Raw genomic sequence first — 17027 nt, forward strand, 5'->3', positions numbered from 1 at the left:
TTACTCCGAGAGTTATCGATTTGGATTTGATTATTATATAATTAAATAAATCTTGAGAAGTAATAAAAAAGTTAACTTAAAAGCAGTCAATCTTAATTTTGGATATAAGAATTTTTATTGACCAATTATTTTTTATTGATTTTTGTTGTCCCCCTAACAAAATCGTTTACAATTTATTTTCAATAATGAGAACATGAAAATAATTAATCAAATTGGAGCGGCTTACTTTAAAAAACTAAGTTTATTAGTATCAAGTTATTTTACTATAATAGTTATTTTACTATTTATCATAAGAAAATTTTCCAACTACTTCAAAGTACAAACCCTGCATCAACATATTTCTGTAGGAAATAAAAAAATTAATATAAAATGCCTTTTTTGTTGGTCAAATTGAGCTAACTTTGAAAGTGATGAAACGCTATATGCTGAACTCCATTAGATCAACCAACTTTACTAACACACAACAAACAATGTAATATTCTTGTAAATTAGGCAAGAAATAACAAAACTAGTGTTGGCCATTCTACTCCTACATTTGAATATTTGTGTTCATAAATTATAATCAGTTTACACAAGTTACAATAACCAAACAAGAAACAACCATTCCACCTCATCAGTAGTCTAAGATAAATAAAAATGATTTATTCAAATCAAAACAGGAAGGTGAACTAACAAGACCAAGAGTCTCTAGTTAGTTCTCCAAACTTTGAGTTGAGTAATTGAAATCACACACTCTAGCTAGTTCTATATAAGAACAAGCACCATATTTTGGCTTCTCATCCAACCTCAAAGCAAATCAATTTACCATATATTCTCTTCTCTTCTCTCATTTCATCAGCCATGGCATCATCAGCAAGAAGATCTTTGATGACAGCATTGCTTGTTGCTGTGATCACCATGTCAAGCATGAGCATGAGCCTAGCAGCTCGCAATCTTTTGCAAACAAGTGTTCCAAATTTGCCTGGAAACATTCCCAATCTGCCAAAACCAACAGCATTGCCACCATTGCCTACAATTCCAACATTGCCTTCAATTCAGGGCAATAATGTTCCACCATTGCCAACTATTCCAACTCTTCCACAACCATCAACTACCCTGCCTCCACTTCCAAGCATAAGCATCCCTAAGATCCCAACCGTCCCACAGATGAACCTTCCCCCATTGCCGGCCACTTCACTTCCAAACTTTCCCTCAATCCCAACAACTATGCCCTCCATTCCTTTCTTCTCCCCTCCACCTTCACCCTCTGGCAATTAAAAGCTTTCTCTTGGTGGTTTATTATGCATGCAATGGATATTATGTTAGCTTGATTTCATATACGTTCGCTTGTGTGTGTGAGAGAGTTTTATGATTGATGTTATCATTATTTCTTCTTTGTAGTTTGGTGTGAGAACATTGTACTATTTATTTTCCAGTTCATGAATTTATTGGTATTGCTTGTACCTTTTTCATACATTATTTATAGATTGTGACTTATTATACTATTATGATGTCTTCTCCTTTTAAACTTCAGTGCTGTTTGTAATTTATTATTGCGTCAATGACTTATTCATATAATCATATGTATTAGAATTTAGAGCCGTGACCCATCAAATGATAACAAAATAACTAATATTTTACCAAAAATTGAAGTGTACATTTCAAATGAAAACTATATATCACCATTAATCAGCAACAAAATTGACCAGTCAAAGTTGGAATTTATGGGATTCAAAAGGTGTCATGATAATTCGAGCTTAAATCTATGCTTTCAACTAATGAGAAAGGTACAGTCCATAGATGTTAAATCCAACGATTAATTCTTGAGAAGAAGACATGAATATCCACCACATATTAATCTCTTTAGCTACAATGCATTTTAGTACTCTAAACTGCTGATTCATCATTAAGGCCGTCTCTTTAGCTAGCCTAATTTTGGTCACTGACAGCCATTAAGGTAAATAAGCTAGAAGGGAAATATAACGAACCATGAGGTTGATCAAGAGGCATGAATCTTGTCACTTCTGCATCTATAGCAGACATATCGATGGCTCAATTAACACAGTCACCAACATTTGATGCCATTTAAAACCAATTTCGATTAGGTATAACTCTATGAACTAAGACCTTGACTAAACTGCAAATCCCCTTGACCTTTTCAAAATAATCCTTGACACTGTCCACCTTTTCATACTAATTTACTACAATCATACACTCCAGCAATGACCTGTTCCCATTTAGTTCTCTTAGATTTCTTCATTGGCATGTCACTTTTGAGGATTGGCAATGTCCAGGCAAGCGGGAAAATTTTGGCATCAACATTGCCTGACTTTGTAAACATTCCTGCCCTGGACAGCACCTGTATGCTCCACAGCAAAGAATGTAGCATAATATAGGCTGCATAGCAAATATATGCAGTAAAATAAAGGTTAAACTCCAAGTCTTCTAACTATGTTTATTTGCCCCCATGCCCATTAATGGCCTTCTTAGGTAGTGTATCATACTATCATATGATTCCCTCTTTTATAGAGCATGTGTCTCATATGTATGGAAAACTCTATTACTATTGAGTAGTTTATGTTTATACTCTGCTGTTACAAGCTTCAGACTTGGGGGGACTATGGTAAACAAATTCAGTCAATCAATAATTCAGACTCTTAGTTATCTAAACAACTCCATAGTTAATAAGCACTTTACGCTGGCATATTCATCGGTTAATCAGACAACAACTACCATTCCATGCACTATAGACCAAGAATGATGGAGCAATTTCTCGACCAGTAAACAGAGGGACACAATAAGATTCAAGCATGCTTTTAAATATTGAAAAATGTAATTGGCATAAGCCACAAAATTCTGGTTTCACCAATATTAAGTCATATAAGCTGACCTTACAGAACCAAATCAATCAAAACCTTTTGTCTCAAACACATCAGAAAATTCAAAGTATTCTAGCTAGCTTCATATTTGGGGTCGGCCACGACCAAGTGATATGCTATAACCAAAGCAAAAATGAAAATGCCAAGAAAGTTGGCAAGGAATCCCAAGACTTCATCATCAATCATCTCTAACTTCGTCTTCCTGAGGTACACAAGTAACATTAAAAGGAGATAAGCACATCATCAAATACAGATGATTAACACAATCTCAAATATCATTATTGAATTAAATCCACAAACAAATATAATTCCCCATTGGCCAAGAAACTAAACACCAAAAGTGATAAAATTAACATAATTGAACTCTCTGTAAATATGATTCAAACAGCTTACAACTCCATTTAACTATGATATACAAGTCATAACACTAACAAGTTTGCCCCAATATTCCAACACTACCAAATTCAAATCTCAAAAACCTTGCCTCACTATTATAGCTATCACCTACCCATGACACCATTTTCACATTCACATTGCTTTTAAATATACAATCCAATGCATCAGCTAAATTTTTAATCATGTATGAAAATAAATATGGGTCGTTGGATGTTAAATCCAAACAGAGCATTCAAAGCGTAAGGCGACTGAAACTAAACAGAAGGGGGAAAAATAAACATAAAAATAAAAAGATTTCAAAATCACATATCGTTGACAATCACAACGAACCAAAATGAAATCTCGTTCCTGCGATGCTTTTTCTAAAGGGGAAAAATCAGCACTTCAATTGAGGGATAAACGACGAAAAATTCAATACCGAAACACAGGAATAACGAAATTAAAATAGAAAAGATGAGAATTTTGACCTTCTTGTGACGGTGAAGCAGTGCAGTTGAGATGCTTTGTTTTGTAAATTTAGGATCGGAGTTTGGTAGGAAACAATTAAAAACAAGGCGAGTTGTTAAACGCCGTCGTTTTCATTTCAAGACGTTACGATTAAAAACAAAAATCTGTGGCTGCTGGGATTCGAGCCCAGGTCTCCACGGCCACAACGTGGAATTCTTACCACTAAACTACAGCCACTTTGTGTGACGTTTTTCAATAATTAAAAGTATAATCTTATTTTATTTAGTATTTACTGCTCTCTCATATCTGATTTTTTTATTTTATTACTGAAGTGCAAACATTGTAGAAACTAGAAACGACATTCAAGGATAAGATAGAGAGTGGTGACTGTGATTGGAGTGGGACACCAATGTTTTGTTTTGGTTCAATAATTGGAGCATAATAAATCATTTTGGCCAAGGGTCTTAAACTAATCATAATTATATATGTACGTGTCACTTTGTCTGCATGTATTATCTTATTTTATTATATTTCACGTAAGGACTTATTTCTTTTCCTCTCTCAGTTTGTTGTCCTTATCCAGTATTAAGTAACATTCTAGTTTAGTTTCTTTTCCAAATTAGCTCCTTTGTTTTTCTCTAGAAAAACTTTATCATGATTGAGTAGAGAGACAATCTAAACTGATCCAAAGTGATTCTCTTTTCAGCTATTGTGGCTTGATGATGACCTTTTGAAGTCTTTATGATTTTCTAGCTTACAAGGGGGATTTGGATTTTTCACCTGCTGTGATTCTTTTCAGGTATTTTGTCTTAACAAAATAGTTCATTACTAATTCATTGCTCATTATACTGCATTTTCTTGTATGTTTGGGTCCTAGAATTTGATATAGTGCTGACTAACATATTGTCTGAGTTTGTCATGTGATTAAAATTCTGAGTTCTTATTGATCCACTGTGTTTTTCCAAGTTTTGCAACTTTGGCTAGTTCTTGTAGTTATGGATTGTTATAGTGAGATAGATATCTCTTATCTTGTTTTTCAGGCTCTGTACCAGAACTATTTTCTTGCAACTTTGTGACAAGAAATGGGAAGTTGCAATGAGGGAAAAATAAGGTTCTGCATTGACAGAGGTGGCACCTTCACTGATATTTATGCTGAAATTCCTGGACAAGCCAATGGCAAAGTGCTAAAACTTCTCTCAGTTGATCCAGCCAACTATGATGATGCTCCGGTTGAAGGAATTAGGAGGATCCTTGAAGAATACACCGGGGAAAGAATTCCTCGAAACTTGAAAATTCCTACTGATAAGATAGAGTGGATTCGGATGGGGACAACTGTGGCAACAAATGCACTTTTAGAGAGAAAAGGAGAAAGAATTGCTCTGTGTGTGACTCGTGGCTTTCGCGACCTTCTTTACATTGGCAAGCAGACTCGTCCTAACATATTCGACCTTACTGTCACAAAACCATCAAATCTTTATGAGGAGGTGGTAGAGATAGATGAAAGAATTGAGCTGATCCATGAGAAGGAGGAAGAATACACAAAGCAGTCTTATTCTGCAAATTTAGTTAAGGGAATTTCAGGTGATCTTGTTAGAGTTGTGAATCAGCCTAAGGAAGAAGAACTGAAACCTTTGTTGAAAGGCTTGTTGGAGAAAGGGATAAACAGTTTGGCTGTTGTGTTTATGCATTCCTACACTTATCCTCAACATGAAGTGATTGTTGGTAAGCTGGCTGAGAGCCTCGGATTCAGACATGTTTCTTTGTCATCGGCTTTGAGTCCGATGGTTCGAGCAGTTCCTAGAGGCCTAACAGCTACTGTGGATGCTTATTTGAGTCCAGTCATTAAAGAGTACTTGTCAGGGTTCATAACTAAATTTGATGAGACTCATGGGAAGGTGAATGTTCTGTTTATGCAATCAGATGGAGGGCTAGCACCAGAAAATCGATTCTCTGGTCACAAAGCAGTTCTATCTGGCCCTGCGGGTGGCGTTGTTGGTTACTCCCAAACACTTTTTGGGATTGAAACAAGCAAGCCCTTGATTGGATTTGATATGGGAGGCACTTCTACTGATGTGAGCCGTTACGCTGGACAATATGAACAGGTTCTTGAAACTCAGATTGCTGGAGTTATAATACAAGCAACTCAACTTGACATAAACACTGTCGCTGCTGGTGGTGGATCTAAGTTGAAGTTTCAGTTTGGTACTTTTCGCGTAGGGCCAGAATCCGTTGGTGCTCAACCTGGTCCTGTTTGCTATAGGAAGGGTGGAGAATTGGCAGTTACAGATGCCAATTTGATCTTAGGATATATTATCCCTGATCATTTTCCTTGCATTTTTGGTCCAAAAGAGGATCAGCCTCTAGACATCAATACAACTAGAGAGGAATTTCGGAAGCTTGCCAAACAAGTAAATTCCTACAGAAGAAACCAGGATCCAGATGCAACAGACATGACTATTGAAGAGATTGCACAAGGATTTGTGGACGTTGCGAATGAAACAATGTGTCGTCCAATACGGCAATTGACTGAGATGAAAGGCCATGAGACAAGGAACCATGCTCTTGCTTGCTTCGGTGGTGCTGGACCCCAGCATGCTTGTGCCATTGCCAGGGCACTGGGCATGAATGAGATACTTATTCACAAGTTTTGTGGGATCTTAAGTGCATATGGAATGGGACTAGCTGATGTTGTTGAAGAGGTACAAGAGCCATATTCTGCTGTATATGGTTCTGATTCTCTCCTTGAAGTGTCCCAAAGAGAATCCTTGCTGATAAAAGAGGTAAAGCAGAAGTTGAAAGAACAAGGATTCAAGGAGGATAACATAGTGACACAAACATATTTGAATTTGAGGTACGAAGGGACAGACACCTCAATCATGGTTAAACAAGAATTTGAAGGTGGAAATGCAAGTGACTATGCTGCAGAATTTTCGAAGCAGTTCAGGCACGAGTATGGATTTGATCTACAGAACAGGAATATCCTCATCTCTGATGTTAGAGTCCGCGGGATAGGAGTTACTAACATATTGAAGCCACAGCCTCAGGCACCTGCTTCTGGAAATCCTGAAATTGAAGGTAATTACCCGGTTTACTTTGGAAGCTGGCATGATTCACCTCTCTACAAACTTGAAAATCTTGGCTATGGACATGTTATTCTAGGACCTGCAATCATCATGAATGGAAATAGTACAGTCATAGTAGAACCAAACTGCAGAGCTACAATTACCAAATATGGTAACATCAAAATTGAAATTGAAGCCCCTCTAAGCACTGCAAAAGTGGCAGAGAAAGCTGCAGATGTAGTTCAACTCTCAATTTTCAATCATAGATTCATGGGAATAGCTGAGCAGATGGGAAGAACACTGCAAAGAACTTCCATATCAACAAATATAAAGGAAAGATTGGATTTCTCTTGTGCCCTTTTTGGACCTGATGGAGGACTAGTTGCCAATGCTCCTCATATACCTGCACATCTCGGAGCTATGTCCACAACAGTTAGTTGGCATCTAAAGTACTGGGGCGAAAATTTGAATGAAGGAGACGTGTTGCTGACCAACCATCCCTGTGCTGGAGGTAGCCATCTCCCTGACATGACTGTGATCACACCTATTTTCCACAATGGGAAGCTTGTGTTCTTTGTGGCGAATAGAGGGCATCATGCAGAAATTGGGGGCATCACTCCTGGCAGCATGCCTCCTTTGTCAAAGTTTATATGGGAAGAAGGTGCTACAATCTTCGCATTCAAGCTTGTGGAAAAAGGAATTTTCCAAGAAGAAGGAATTGTTAAGCTACTCCAGTTCCCGTCGGCTGATGAAGCGCCATATAAGATCCCTGGAACTCGCAGGATTCAAGACAACTTATCCGATCTAAGAGCGCAGATAGCTGCAAACCAAAGAGGAATAAACCTTGTTGGCGAGCTTATTGAGCAGTATGGTCTTGAGACTGTTCAAGATTACATGAATTATGTAAGACTCAATGCAGAAGAGGCAGTGAGGGAAATGCTCAAGTCAATTGTCCCTAGAATTAAGTCTCAGACAGCCATACCTGGTGGTGAGAATAGTAATATTCTGACAGTTGAAGAAGAGGACTACATGGATGATGGTTCTGTTATTCATTTGAAACTTACCATTGATTCTGATAAAGGAGAAGCAGTTTTTGATTTTAGTGGAACAAGTGAGGAAGTTTATGGCAACTGGAATGCTCCAAAAGCTGTGGCAGCTGCAGCCGTAATATATAGCCTCCGCTGCTTGGTGGATGCCGATATTCCTCTCAACCAAGGTTGTCTAGCACCAGTGAAGATTCACATTCCACCAGGATCATTCCTCTCTCCGAGTGACAAGGCTGCAGTGGTTTCTGGCAATGTTCTAACATCACAGCGGCTAACTGATGTTATACTAACTGCATTTCAAGCATGTGCGTGTTCACAAGGCTGCATGAGTAACCTCACTTTTGGTGATGATACTTTTGGTTACTATGAAACAATTGGAGGCGGTGCCGGGGCTGGTCCAACATGGGATGGAACCAGTGGTGTTCATGTTCACATGACAAACTCTCAAATCACTGATGTGGAGATTCTTGAGCAAAGGTATGCTGTGATTGTGCACAAATTTGGAATAAGAGAGAATAGTGGTGGAGATGGATACCACAAAGGAGGTAATGGAATTGTTAGAGAAATAGAGTTCAAGTGTCCAGTTACATTGAGCATTCTCTCTGAGAGGCGTGTTCATGCACCAAGAGGATTGAAAGGTGGGAAAAATGGAGCTCGTGGGGCCAATTTTCTTATCAGGAAAGATAATAGAAAGATTTATATTGGTGGAAAGAACACAGTTCAAGCACAAGCAGGGGACATCATTCAGATTTTAACTCCTGGTGGTGGTGGATGGGGTTTTCCTAAGTGATTATTATTATTATTTACTTGCATTTTACTATGTTATTTTGTATGAATAAATATTTGTGTTGTGTTTTAAATACCTTGGTCTGGCACTCTGGTCTATACTATCAATAAATCTTGTCTAGCATGGATGATTGTTGATTTCTTAAGGAACGTTTTTTGCAAAAGTTAGAGGGAAACAAATCCTGAAGTTATATATGTTGAGGGGACCCCAAATACTAATTTAACTTATTTTTGAACCATACACAACTTCAAAGTTTTGCCCTATAAACCTGGAATCGTTTTGAATTCCTCTCTGGCTTGACAAGAACAAAATAAGTTCTTCTCAATTCCACTTTTTGGCCACCGGTGCAGTTTCTGCTGTCAACAAAATCTCAAAGTGAAAATGCTGGACATTGTTAAAAAAAATATATAAATAATTTCTAGTTCATCCTAATACTTTTTAAACGTTTTAGGAATGAAAATTTTGACATATATATCACTAGAGATCTGCATTGTATACTAGCATATTAATCAAATTAAAAAAAAAAATAATCTTCTTAGCCTTTCTGCTAAACCAAGGCAATTATATAATGGCATCACAAGCTTACTACAGCTCCATTGAACAGAACAACAAAAGAATCAAGGAAAACAAGCCTTTATTCTTTATTTATAGTACGATCACATCACAATGACAGAGTACAACATGCACCATTCTTGGCATTCCTTATTGACAAATTCCAAAATACAGAAAGAAACTAGAAAGAGGACAATCATCAAATCATAATATAACACTGGAGAGTGGTGACCATTCAGCGAAACACAAAAGACTATGCACCTTAATAACTAGGTTCTCCATTCAATTCAATTCAAATTCAACCCCACCATTGGTGAACTGCAACACCCTCATCTCTCAGCCTTCCATACAAGGCTAAGCACTCCCAATATGCTCTTCGTCTTCGTTGAAATCTATGTTTAGAAATTTCATGGCGTGAGTGCAGTGTTTCCGTTTTTTTACTTTTACCAGACTCTGACGCTGGTTCCCTTATTTTTAGCATTTTCATGACTCTTGCTGTTATCGCCTTTGCCAATTCTCTCTTATTATTCAATTATGTTTTTTTATTTTTTAAACAATAAATTTGAGAATGAGTTATTTTTCTAATGTGATCATTAATGTTGTGTTTGTTTTTAGTCACAGAATATTAAAATAAAAATACAAAAATACAAAATTATATAACAATTGAATTAGTTATAATAATACTGTTACGTGGATAACTTGAGATAGGTGGATTGGCCTTGAAGGATCGGCCCAAATGTCAATGGAAGGTGGTCTCCGACTTATTCGCGTTCGGAAGCCGCCGTCTGAGTTATCTGTTTTGAAGAATGGGGGGTGATTTCTGCAAAGACACTCCGATACCTAAGTTAGCAAGGGGGTAAGCAGGTTTTGAGAGTATTGGAACTTAGTTTTACCTGAGTGTGTCAGTGTACCGTTGGAGTAGTTCCACTTCTGAATGTGGATAACTGTCCCTTTATCTTAGGGTTGTTGAGATATTGCTTCTGAAAGTGGATGAGAGATTTTAGGGGGCAGTTACTTACTTGAATAAGCGTTATCTGCCAGCTCATGTCGAGCCTGACCTCTTTGAGGAGGAGCTTATGTCGAGCCCGACCTCTTTCATAGAGGTCGGGTAAGTGGTGAAGGCCAACCTTTGGGTTGGACCTTTTTGGCTTACTTGGACCTGGACCATAGTATTGGGCAAGAGTATGAACAGTGCCCCTACTCGAGTCCGATCTCTTAGCTGTGAGTTGGATTCGAGTATAAATTGAACTCGGGTCCATTCAAGTCGGAAATCGACGTGGTTTTTCGTTTGAAACCGACGTGATTTTGAATGTCCCAATCGTCACATCTAATCAAACGTCGCATCCGTTTGGGAATTTTGCATTTACACATGGGGGCAGTTACATTGGTAACGGCACATTACTTTAATGACTGCATTATTTTACTGTTATGCCCCTGGTCTATTATAAATACTTTTTCCTCTTCTTTCTTTATTTTTTTTCGTCTTCTCTTCGAAGTTTTTCCCTGCTCTTTCGCTTTTTCACTAAAAACTCCCTTTGGCCTTCTGTTCTCGGGTGGTTCATTGCTTTCTGTCGTTGCAACTGCTTCTCTTTTGATTTTATGAAAAAAAGGTTAGTTCTTTGCCATTTGTGTAGTGCTTTCCGTATTTCTGCCTGGTGCCCTTGCGTGTTTGAGGAAAATTTCATGCTTTTACCGCTCCTTTATTTGCAATGCGTAGCTTTAGGATTTTTGCATGTTTATTAGAAATCGTTGTTGCGGCCTGGTGATTCTTTTTCTTATTTTCTTTCGGAAGAAACTGCCTTGTCTTTGGGAACTCTATTTTTTTGATGGTTTATTTTTCTTTTTAGGTCTTATTGCTTTTATACATACTTCTTAATTGCCGAAAAAATGTCTTCCCATATTCCTGAGACCCTTTTAAAATGGGTAGATGATTCTGTGCTTATTGAGAGACCTTTAGTAGATACTGACTTCATCACCGAGCTTTGCACCCATCATAGGATTTGTAGCTTTGAGGCTGACGAGCCTAAGTATGAATTAGGGGCCCCGGATCCTACGGACCGGGTTTGTTGTGGGAGGGTTGCTGATTCTGACTCTCACTTTTTCTTTATGTACGACTGCCTTTTCACCCGTTTGGGGGTTTCTTTTCCCTTTTTTGATTTTGAAATGGATGTTTTGTCCCATTGCCGAGTTGTCCCTACCCAGCTTCATCCCAATTCTTGGGGTTTCATGAGGATCTACCAACTTGTCAGCCAAGAGCTTGATTTTTCGACTTCTCTAAAAATCTTTTTCTATCTCTTCACCTTACCCAACCTTTCAGTAAGCAAAACACACAGCAATGGGTATCTTTCCGAGCTATTCAGGGTCGGAAGGTGTTTTCCATTTTTGACGAATCCTTCCACAACTTTAAAAACTTTTTCCTCAAGGTCCAAGCTGTAGAGGGCCACCATCCTTTTTTCTTAGATGAAAATAGCCATCCCTGATTTCCTCTGTACTGGTCGGAGGCCTCCCCTATTGAAAAATATAGCTTGGATAAGGTGGAGGAGGCCATTGTTGGGTTTTCTCGAGAGGCCTGGGGGAGAGCTCCGAATCTGGACACTAAAAAATTTCTTCTTAGCTCTCCGAGTTTCATCCAGTCCGAGCTAGGTAGTTTGGGTCTTCTTTCTAGCTATTTTTAATAAGTTCTGATTCGTAATGTGTTTTCCTCCGATTTGTAAGTTGATTGCCCTTTTATATATTTTCAGAAATAGTGAAAAGCGGGTCTAGCGCTGCTTATCAAAAGGTCCAGGAGGCTAAGAGGAAGGCTCGTGCCCGAGCGGACGCTGCTAAGGTCGGAGCTTCTAGCGCTCCCCCTCACAACTCGGAGTCCTCTTCTCGCCCGATTTTGGTAAATCCTGTTTCTGCTTCTTCTCTTCCACCTCCTGCCCCTGTCCCCTCAGTTCGGCCACCTTCCAAACCTGAAAGAAGAAACGTAAGACCTCAGAGACTGGTTCTTTCCCTTCTAGGAAGGCCAACTTTGATGGTTCGAAGTTCGTTCGGAAGCACATCTTTCTTCATAGCCAAATCGCTATGGATGATGCTTCCCTTTGAAATCATCATCAAATTTTGGTTCAGGGGGGAGTTCAGACTGCTGGTGTTTGTGGTACGGATTTTATAACCACAAACTAACCGGCAAGTGCACCGGGTCGTACCAAGTAATACCTCAGGTGAGTGAGGGTCGATCCCACGAGAATTGATGGACCAAGAAACAATGATTGATTGATTGGCTTAGTTAGACAAACGGAAAAGAGTGGTTGAATATTCAAAGAGCATTAAACAATCGTGCAGAAATTAAAATAGTAAAGTAAATGGGTTGGGGATAAAATATGGAGAAATCAGTTAAAGTTTCAGAGTTATCTAATTTTCCGGATTAACTTTTCTTACCAACTATTTTAATCATGTAGGATTTAATTTATGGCAAATTATATGTGACTAGACCCTAATTCCTTAGACCTTTCTAGTCTCCTCTAAAATTCATCAACAGCCAATTCCTTGGTCAATTAATTCCAATTAGAGGGTGATGATCAAATTCCAGTTTATATGCCACAAAAACTCTAATTACCCAAAAATAAAAGGATTATATGTCACGTATCCCGTTAAATCCAGATAATTAAAATTTAGGAGAATATGTTTTCAAGCTGTTGTTCAAGTAAAGAGCTTTTCCAAGTTATACAAGAAATCAAATAGAAAGAGGGTCATACTTCCGTTCCACTCAAATTCATAAGATAAAGAGCGAAAACAATTCTTAAATTATAAATCCATACATGAATTAAAATAGAAAAAGTAATAAAATCAATCTATACAAATGACAGAACTCCTAACCTTAACAATGGAGGTTTAGTTGCTCATGGTTAAGAGAAAAATAAGGATTGTAAATTGGAATGGAATAATGTTGTCCTTTAGGCTGAGCTGGAATGAAAAGTTAACTAATGTTCCCTTTTTATATCTAATCCTAATAAATTTAAAATCTATCTTCTAAAACTAAAATAATATATTTTCCTATTTTAAAATAAAAGTTTAAATCAGAATTTCAAATAAGCATTCTCTGCACTTCGCGCTTGTCACGCGTACGCGTCAAGTAAGCGCACGCGTCGCTGAGTAACTTCGCTTTTCACGCGTACGCGTCAGGCACACGCACGCATCGCTCCTCGCTGGTCAGCTCCTTGGTTTCTTTTCTTTCTCTGCAGAAACACCATCAAATTCATACGAATGCTACCTAAAATAAATAAAATTGCACAAGACTCAAAGTAGCATCCATAGTGGCTAAAAGATAATAAAATCTTGATAAAACTTAACAAATTAAATGCAAATTCACTAGGAAAAGATAGGAAAGATGCTCACGTATCACAACACCAAACTTGAATTGTTGCTTGTCCTCAAGCAACCAAAATAATATAGGCTTAGAATGTGAATTTGCATGAGAATGAGAGTTCGATTAAGCTCATGTCTCTTATTATAGTGGGTTTACAACTGCAATCCTGAATAGTTTTGGCATCTCACTCTCCTTTGAATCAGAAGAATGTTACTGTCATTCGGAATTAGAATCCGGATAATATTATGAATTCTCTGATCTTTTGTAACTCAATTTAACCCTTGAACACAGCAATTTTTTTTTCTTTTCTTTGGTGCTTTGCACCTTGAGCCTAGCCGTGACTTTAAATGTTTTGTCTCAAGTTTTACTTGACACAGAAACACCACAAGTACTTAACTGGGGAACTCTTTTGAAGTTTTGAATTTTCTTTCAGTTACTCCCAAACAGTGGTACTCAAAGCCTTTGGCATACTCTTGTTGATTGCAATTGATCTCGACTCTAAATATTTTGTCTCAAGGATTACTTAACACAGAAACACCACAAGCATATAACTAGGGAAACAACTCTTTGAGCTTTTAATCATGTCTGACCTCCCTAGTCATTGATGCTCAGAGCCTTGGACCTGGCTTCTTTTTTTTTTTGCTGTTTTTTTTGCTTCAAGGATTAAACTTTTACGTATTTCAGAGAAGTCATAATAATTCTCTAAATCCCTGTTCCTAGTACATCAACATTCTTTGATTCAAATTTAATTATGCACTGTTCATGTCATGCATTCAGAGTTACAGAAAATACCACCACATGTAAGTGAATAAGACTACTCTTCAATATAAACTCAATTTCTCATGCAATATGTCACTTCTTTTTCTTTTTCTTTTTAGGTTTAAGTTCAGTGAGCGGTACATGAGACAAATAACAGAATAAAACTAATTCTAATAACTGAAAGTACTAATGATCATGCAGGCAAAACAACAGAAAACAGAAAACAACAAAATAGGAATGGAAGAGAAATAGAATGAAAGGAACTCAACCACCTCAGTTATGTTAGTGGCCATCTCATTCCTCCATGAAGAGCATTCATCTCCCTTTTGTGCTTTAAGAAAAATATCAGCGAAGCGATAACACCAAACTTAAATGTTTGCTTGTCCTCAAGCAAAGAAGAACTGAAAATAAGATTAAAAAATAGTAAGATGAAAGAATAATAAAAGGATAAAAGAATGAGAGAGAATTAGGATTGGGGGTAGATAATTTGAATTCAGGCGCTGAGGGGTTTAATTTGGGCATCGCATGCGACGCGTACGCGTAAGGCATGCGTACGCTTGTATCACGTTAAGTTCAGATGATGCGTACGCGTCAGGGACGCGTACGCGTGGACTTGGTTTTGTGCGAATCGCGCGAAAGCGGCCGCACGCATGCACAACTCTCTGCTCGCATGGTATGGGAATCAAGATTTTCATATGACGCGTGCGTGTCATGCACGCGCACGCGTGGATGGCCATTTGGGAAAAGGACGTGCACGCGTCAAGGACGTGTACGCGTGATCAAATTTGTGCCTCTAGCACACTTCCAGCCCCAAGCCATCACAACTTTCTGCCCAAATACTCATTGACGCCGATTTTCAGGGTCAGGCGTCCGCGTCAGAGACGCGCACGCGTGGGTGGCCATTTGCGCAAACGACGCGCACACATCAGAGACGCGTACGCGTGATGCGACTTATGCGCCCAGCATGGTTCCAGCCCCACTCCTGCTCAACTCTCTGGCTAATTTTATTTTTCACTCACACACACATGACGCGTACGCGTCAGCGACGCCTGCGCATCGTGTGCTCATTTTTTTTTCTTTTTTTTGTGTGTGTGTCACCTAAAGTGTTCGGTTCCTGTTATAAAATAGCTGCATGATCAGAAAAACAGTAAAAACTCAATAATAAAAAAATCAAGCAAGTAAGAAAACTACTATTACGAAAATAACTAAGGATACGAAATTATCGGGTTGTCTCCCGACAAGCACTTCTTTAACGTCACTAGCTTGACACTTGATTGTTGACTCTTCTTCCTCTTCTTCCAATTGGTTAAAAGAAATGTCTCCAAGGGGTGAGAGGTAAAAATTAGTGCCCCCTAATATAATTTCCTCCGAACAAGCTTCTTTTATTGTGATTAACTTGATCCACCTTGCTTGTTGGTGTAGAAGTTGGATTGTTTTTTTCTGACCTTCTCTTTTTCATGGATATTTTCTTCGGCTTCTTGGTCACAATCCCCTTTTCAGTGCTTTCCTTGGTTTCCTTCACTTCTTTGACTTCAAAATTTGGGTGTTGTGTGATTGTTAGAGTGTACCCTTCATCAAGAACTTCTTGAATTGGTGGTTCAATAAACTCACTATCTATGCCAGTCTCTACTTCAGTGGAGTGTAGATTCCCATCATTGTTTTCATCCCTTACAACCTCCTTTGTTTGTGCATCTTCCTCCTTTGTTTTTGCATCTTCCTCTTATTCCATGTGTGAGGGTGGAAAGTTCTCTAATTTATTGGAGTATAAACTCCTTTGATTGATTTCCTTACTTTCTTCTATGGGATCTTGCGTTATATCTCTTGGGAAGGAATTTGCTTGTTCCTCTTCCTGGGACTTGATAATCGACTGCACATGTTTCTCTACATTTTTGACACTCGTCTTCATATCATGTAGGAATTTTTTCATGAGAATCTCAAGATCTGATGGTATTTGATATGAATGAGGAGATGGTGGATCTTGATATGAATAAGAAGGAGATGATGATTCTTGATAAGAGTAAAGAGATGATGGTTCTTGGTATGAATAGGGAGATAGTGGCTCTTGATATGGGTAGAAAGATGATGGTTCTTGATATGGGTAGAGAGGTGGTGGTTCTTGGTATGAATATGGAGATGGTGGTTCTTGATAGTTGGAACATGGAGCACTTTGGTTTTGACTTTGCCAACCAAAATTTGGGTAGTTTCCCCATTCATAAGAATATGAATCACTCCTTAGGTGTGAGTAGTAACCCATGTGATCTCTCTCCATTATTTTTCTTAGCACAAAACACCAAAAAGAATTAAACGCACCATGTGGTAAAAAGCGTTCTCTGCACTTCGCGCTTGTCACGCGTACGCGTCGATGTCTTTTTTCGCGTGTCACGCGTATGCGTCAAGTAAGCGCACGCGTCGCTGAGCAACTTTGCTTTTCACCTGTACGCATCAGGCATGTGCACGCGTCGCTCCTCGCTGGTCAGCTCCTTGGTTTCTTCTCTTTCTCTGCAGAAACTCCATCAAATTCATCCGAATGCTACCTAAAATAAACAAAATTGCACAAGACTCAAAGTAGCATCCATAGTGGCTGAAAGATAATAAACTCTTGATAAAACTTAACAAATTAAATGCAAATTCACTAGAAAAAGATAGGAAAGATGCTCACGCATTAGTTTGCACTGCCCTTCTTGATATTCTGGACAAAACTCCCTTGAGCTCTTTTCAAAAGACTGTGGAGAACCTTCAGGGGAGGATTGTCCTATATCAATAGGAGGAGAA

At 38.4% G+C, this 17027-nt stretch overlaps 3 protein-coding genes and 1 non-coding gene across 5 annotated transcripts in view; 2 read left to right on the forward strand and 2 right to left on the reverse strand.

Moving 5' to 3' along the window:
- The window catches only part of LOC107620086 (proline-rich receptor-like protein kinase PERK2), a 3365-nt gene extending 1875 nt beyond the window's left edge, over positions 1 to 1490 (forward strand). Inside the window, exon 2 of the mRNA XM_016322305.2 lies at positions 739 to 1490. Coding sequence (XP_016177791.1) covers positions 739 to 1257 — 519 coding nt within the window. The 3' untranslated portion in view covers positions 1258 to 1490. The remainder of the gene's footprint in view (positions 1 to 738) is intronic.
- On the reverse strand, positions 2771 to 3874 carry LOC107621572 (dolichyl-diphosphooligosaccharide--protein glycosyltransferase subunit 4A). 2 transcript variants are annotated; one of them, XR_002356461.1, is made up of 2 exons: positions 3722 to 3874; positions 2771 to 3060 (listed from the first exon to the last, which is right to left on the reverse strand). XR_002356461.1 is itself a non-coding variant. In XM_016323604.2 (2 exons), exon 2 carries the CDS (start codon positions 3042 to 3044, stop codon positions 2931 to 2933), a length of 114 nt encoding a protein of 37 aa, XP_016179090.1. In that variant the 5' UTR covers positions 3045 to 3054; positions 3722 to 3821; the 3' UTR covers positions 2771 to 2930. The 2 variants fall into 2 exon arrangements, 1 of the variants encoding a protein (XP_016179090.1); XM_016323604.2 differs by having other exon boundaries at positions 2771 to 3054; positions 3722 to 3821.
- Positions 3867 to 3938, reverse strand: TRNAH-GUG. Its single transcript has one exon. It is a non-coding gene; the product is annotated as a tRNA-His (tRNA).
- LOC107622624 (5-oxoprolinase) lies at positions 4276 to 8741 on the forward strand. The gene is made up of 2 exons (XM_016324590.2): positions 4276 to 4500; positions 4742 to 8741. The coding sequence occupies exon 2, from the start codon at positions 4784 to 4786 to the stop codon at positions 8597 to 8599; it is 3816 nt and encodes a 1271-aa protein (XP_016180076.1). The 5' UTR covers positions 4276 to 4500; positions 4742 to 4783; the 3' UTR covers positions 8600 to 8741.

The sequence above is a fragment of the Arachis ipaensis genome, chromosome B10 (genome assembly GCF_000816755.2).
Source record: "Arachis ipaensis cultivar K30076 chromosome B10, Araip1.1, whole genome shotgun sequence".
Taxonomy (NCBI): Eukaryota; Viridiplantae; Streptophyta; class Magnoliopsida; order Fabales; family Fabaceae; genus Arachis; species Arachis ipaensis.

Bases quoted from the DNA above. Each gene is read 5' to 3' on its own strand.
- LOC107621572 (XM_016323604.2), bottom strand. From the start codon at position 3,044: ATGATTGATGATGAAGTCTTGGGATTCCTTGCCAACTTTCTTGGCATT.
- LOC107622624 (XM_016324590.2), top strand. From the start codon at position 4,784: ATGGGAAGTTGCAATGAGGGAAAAATAAGGTTCTGCATTGACAGAGGT.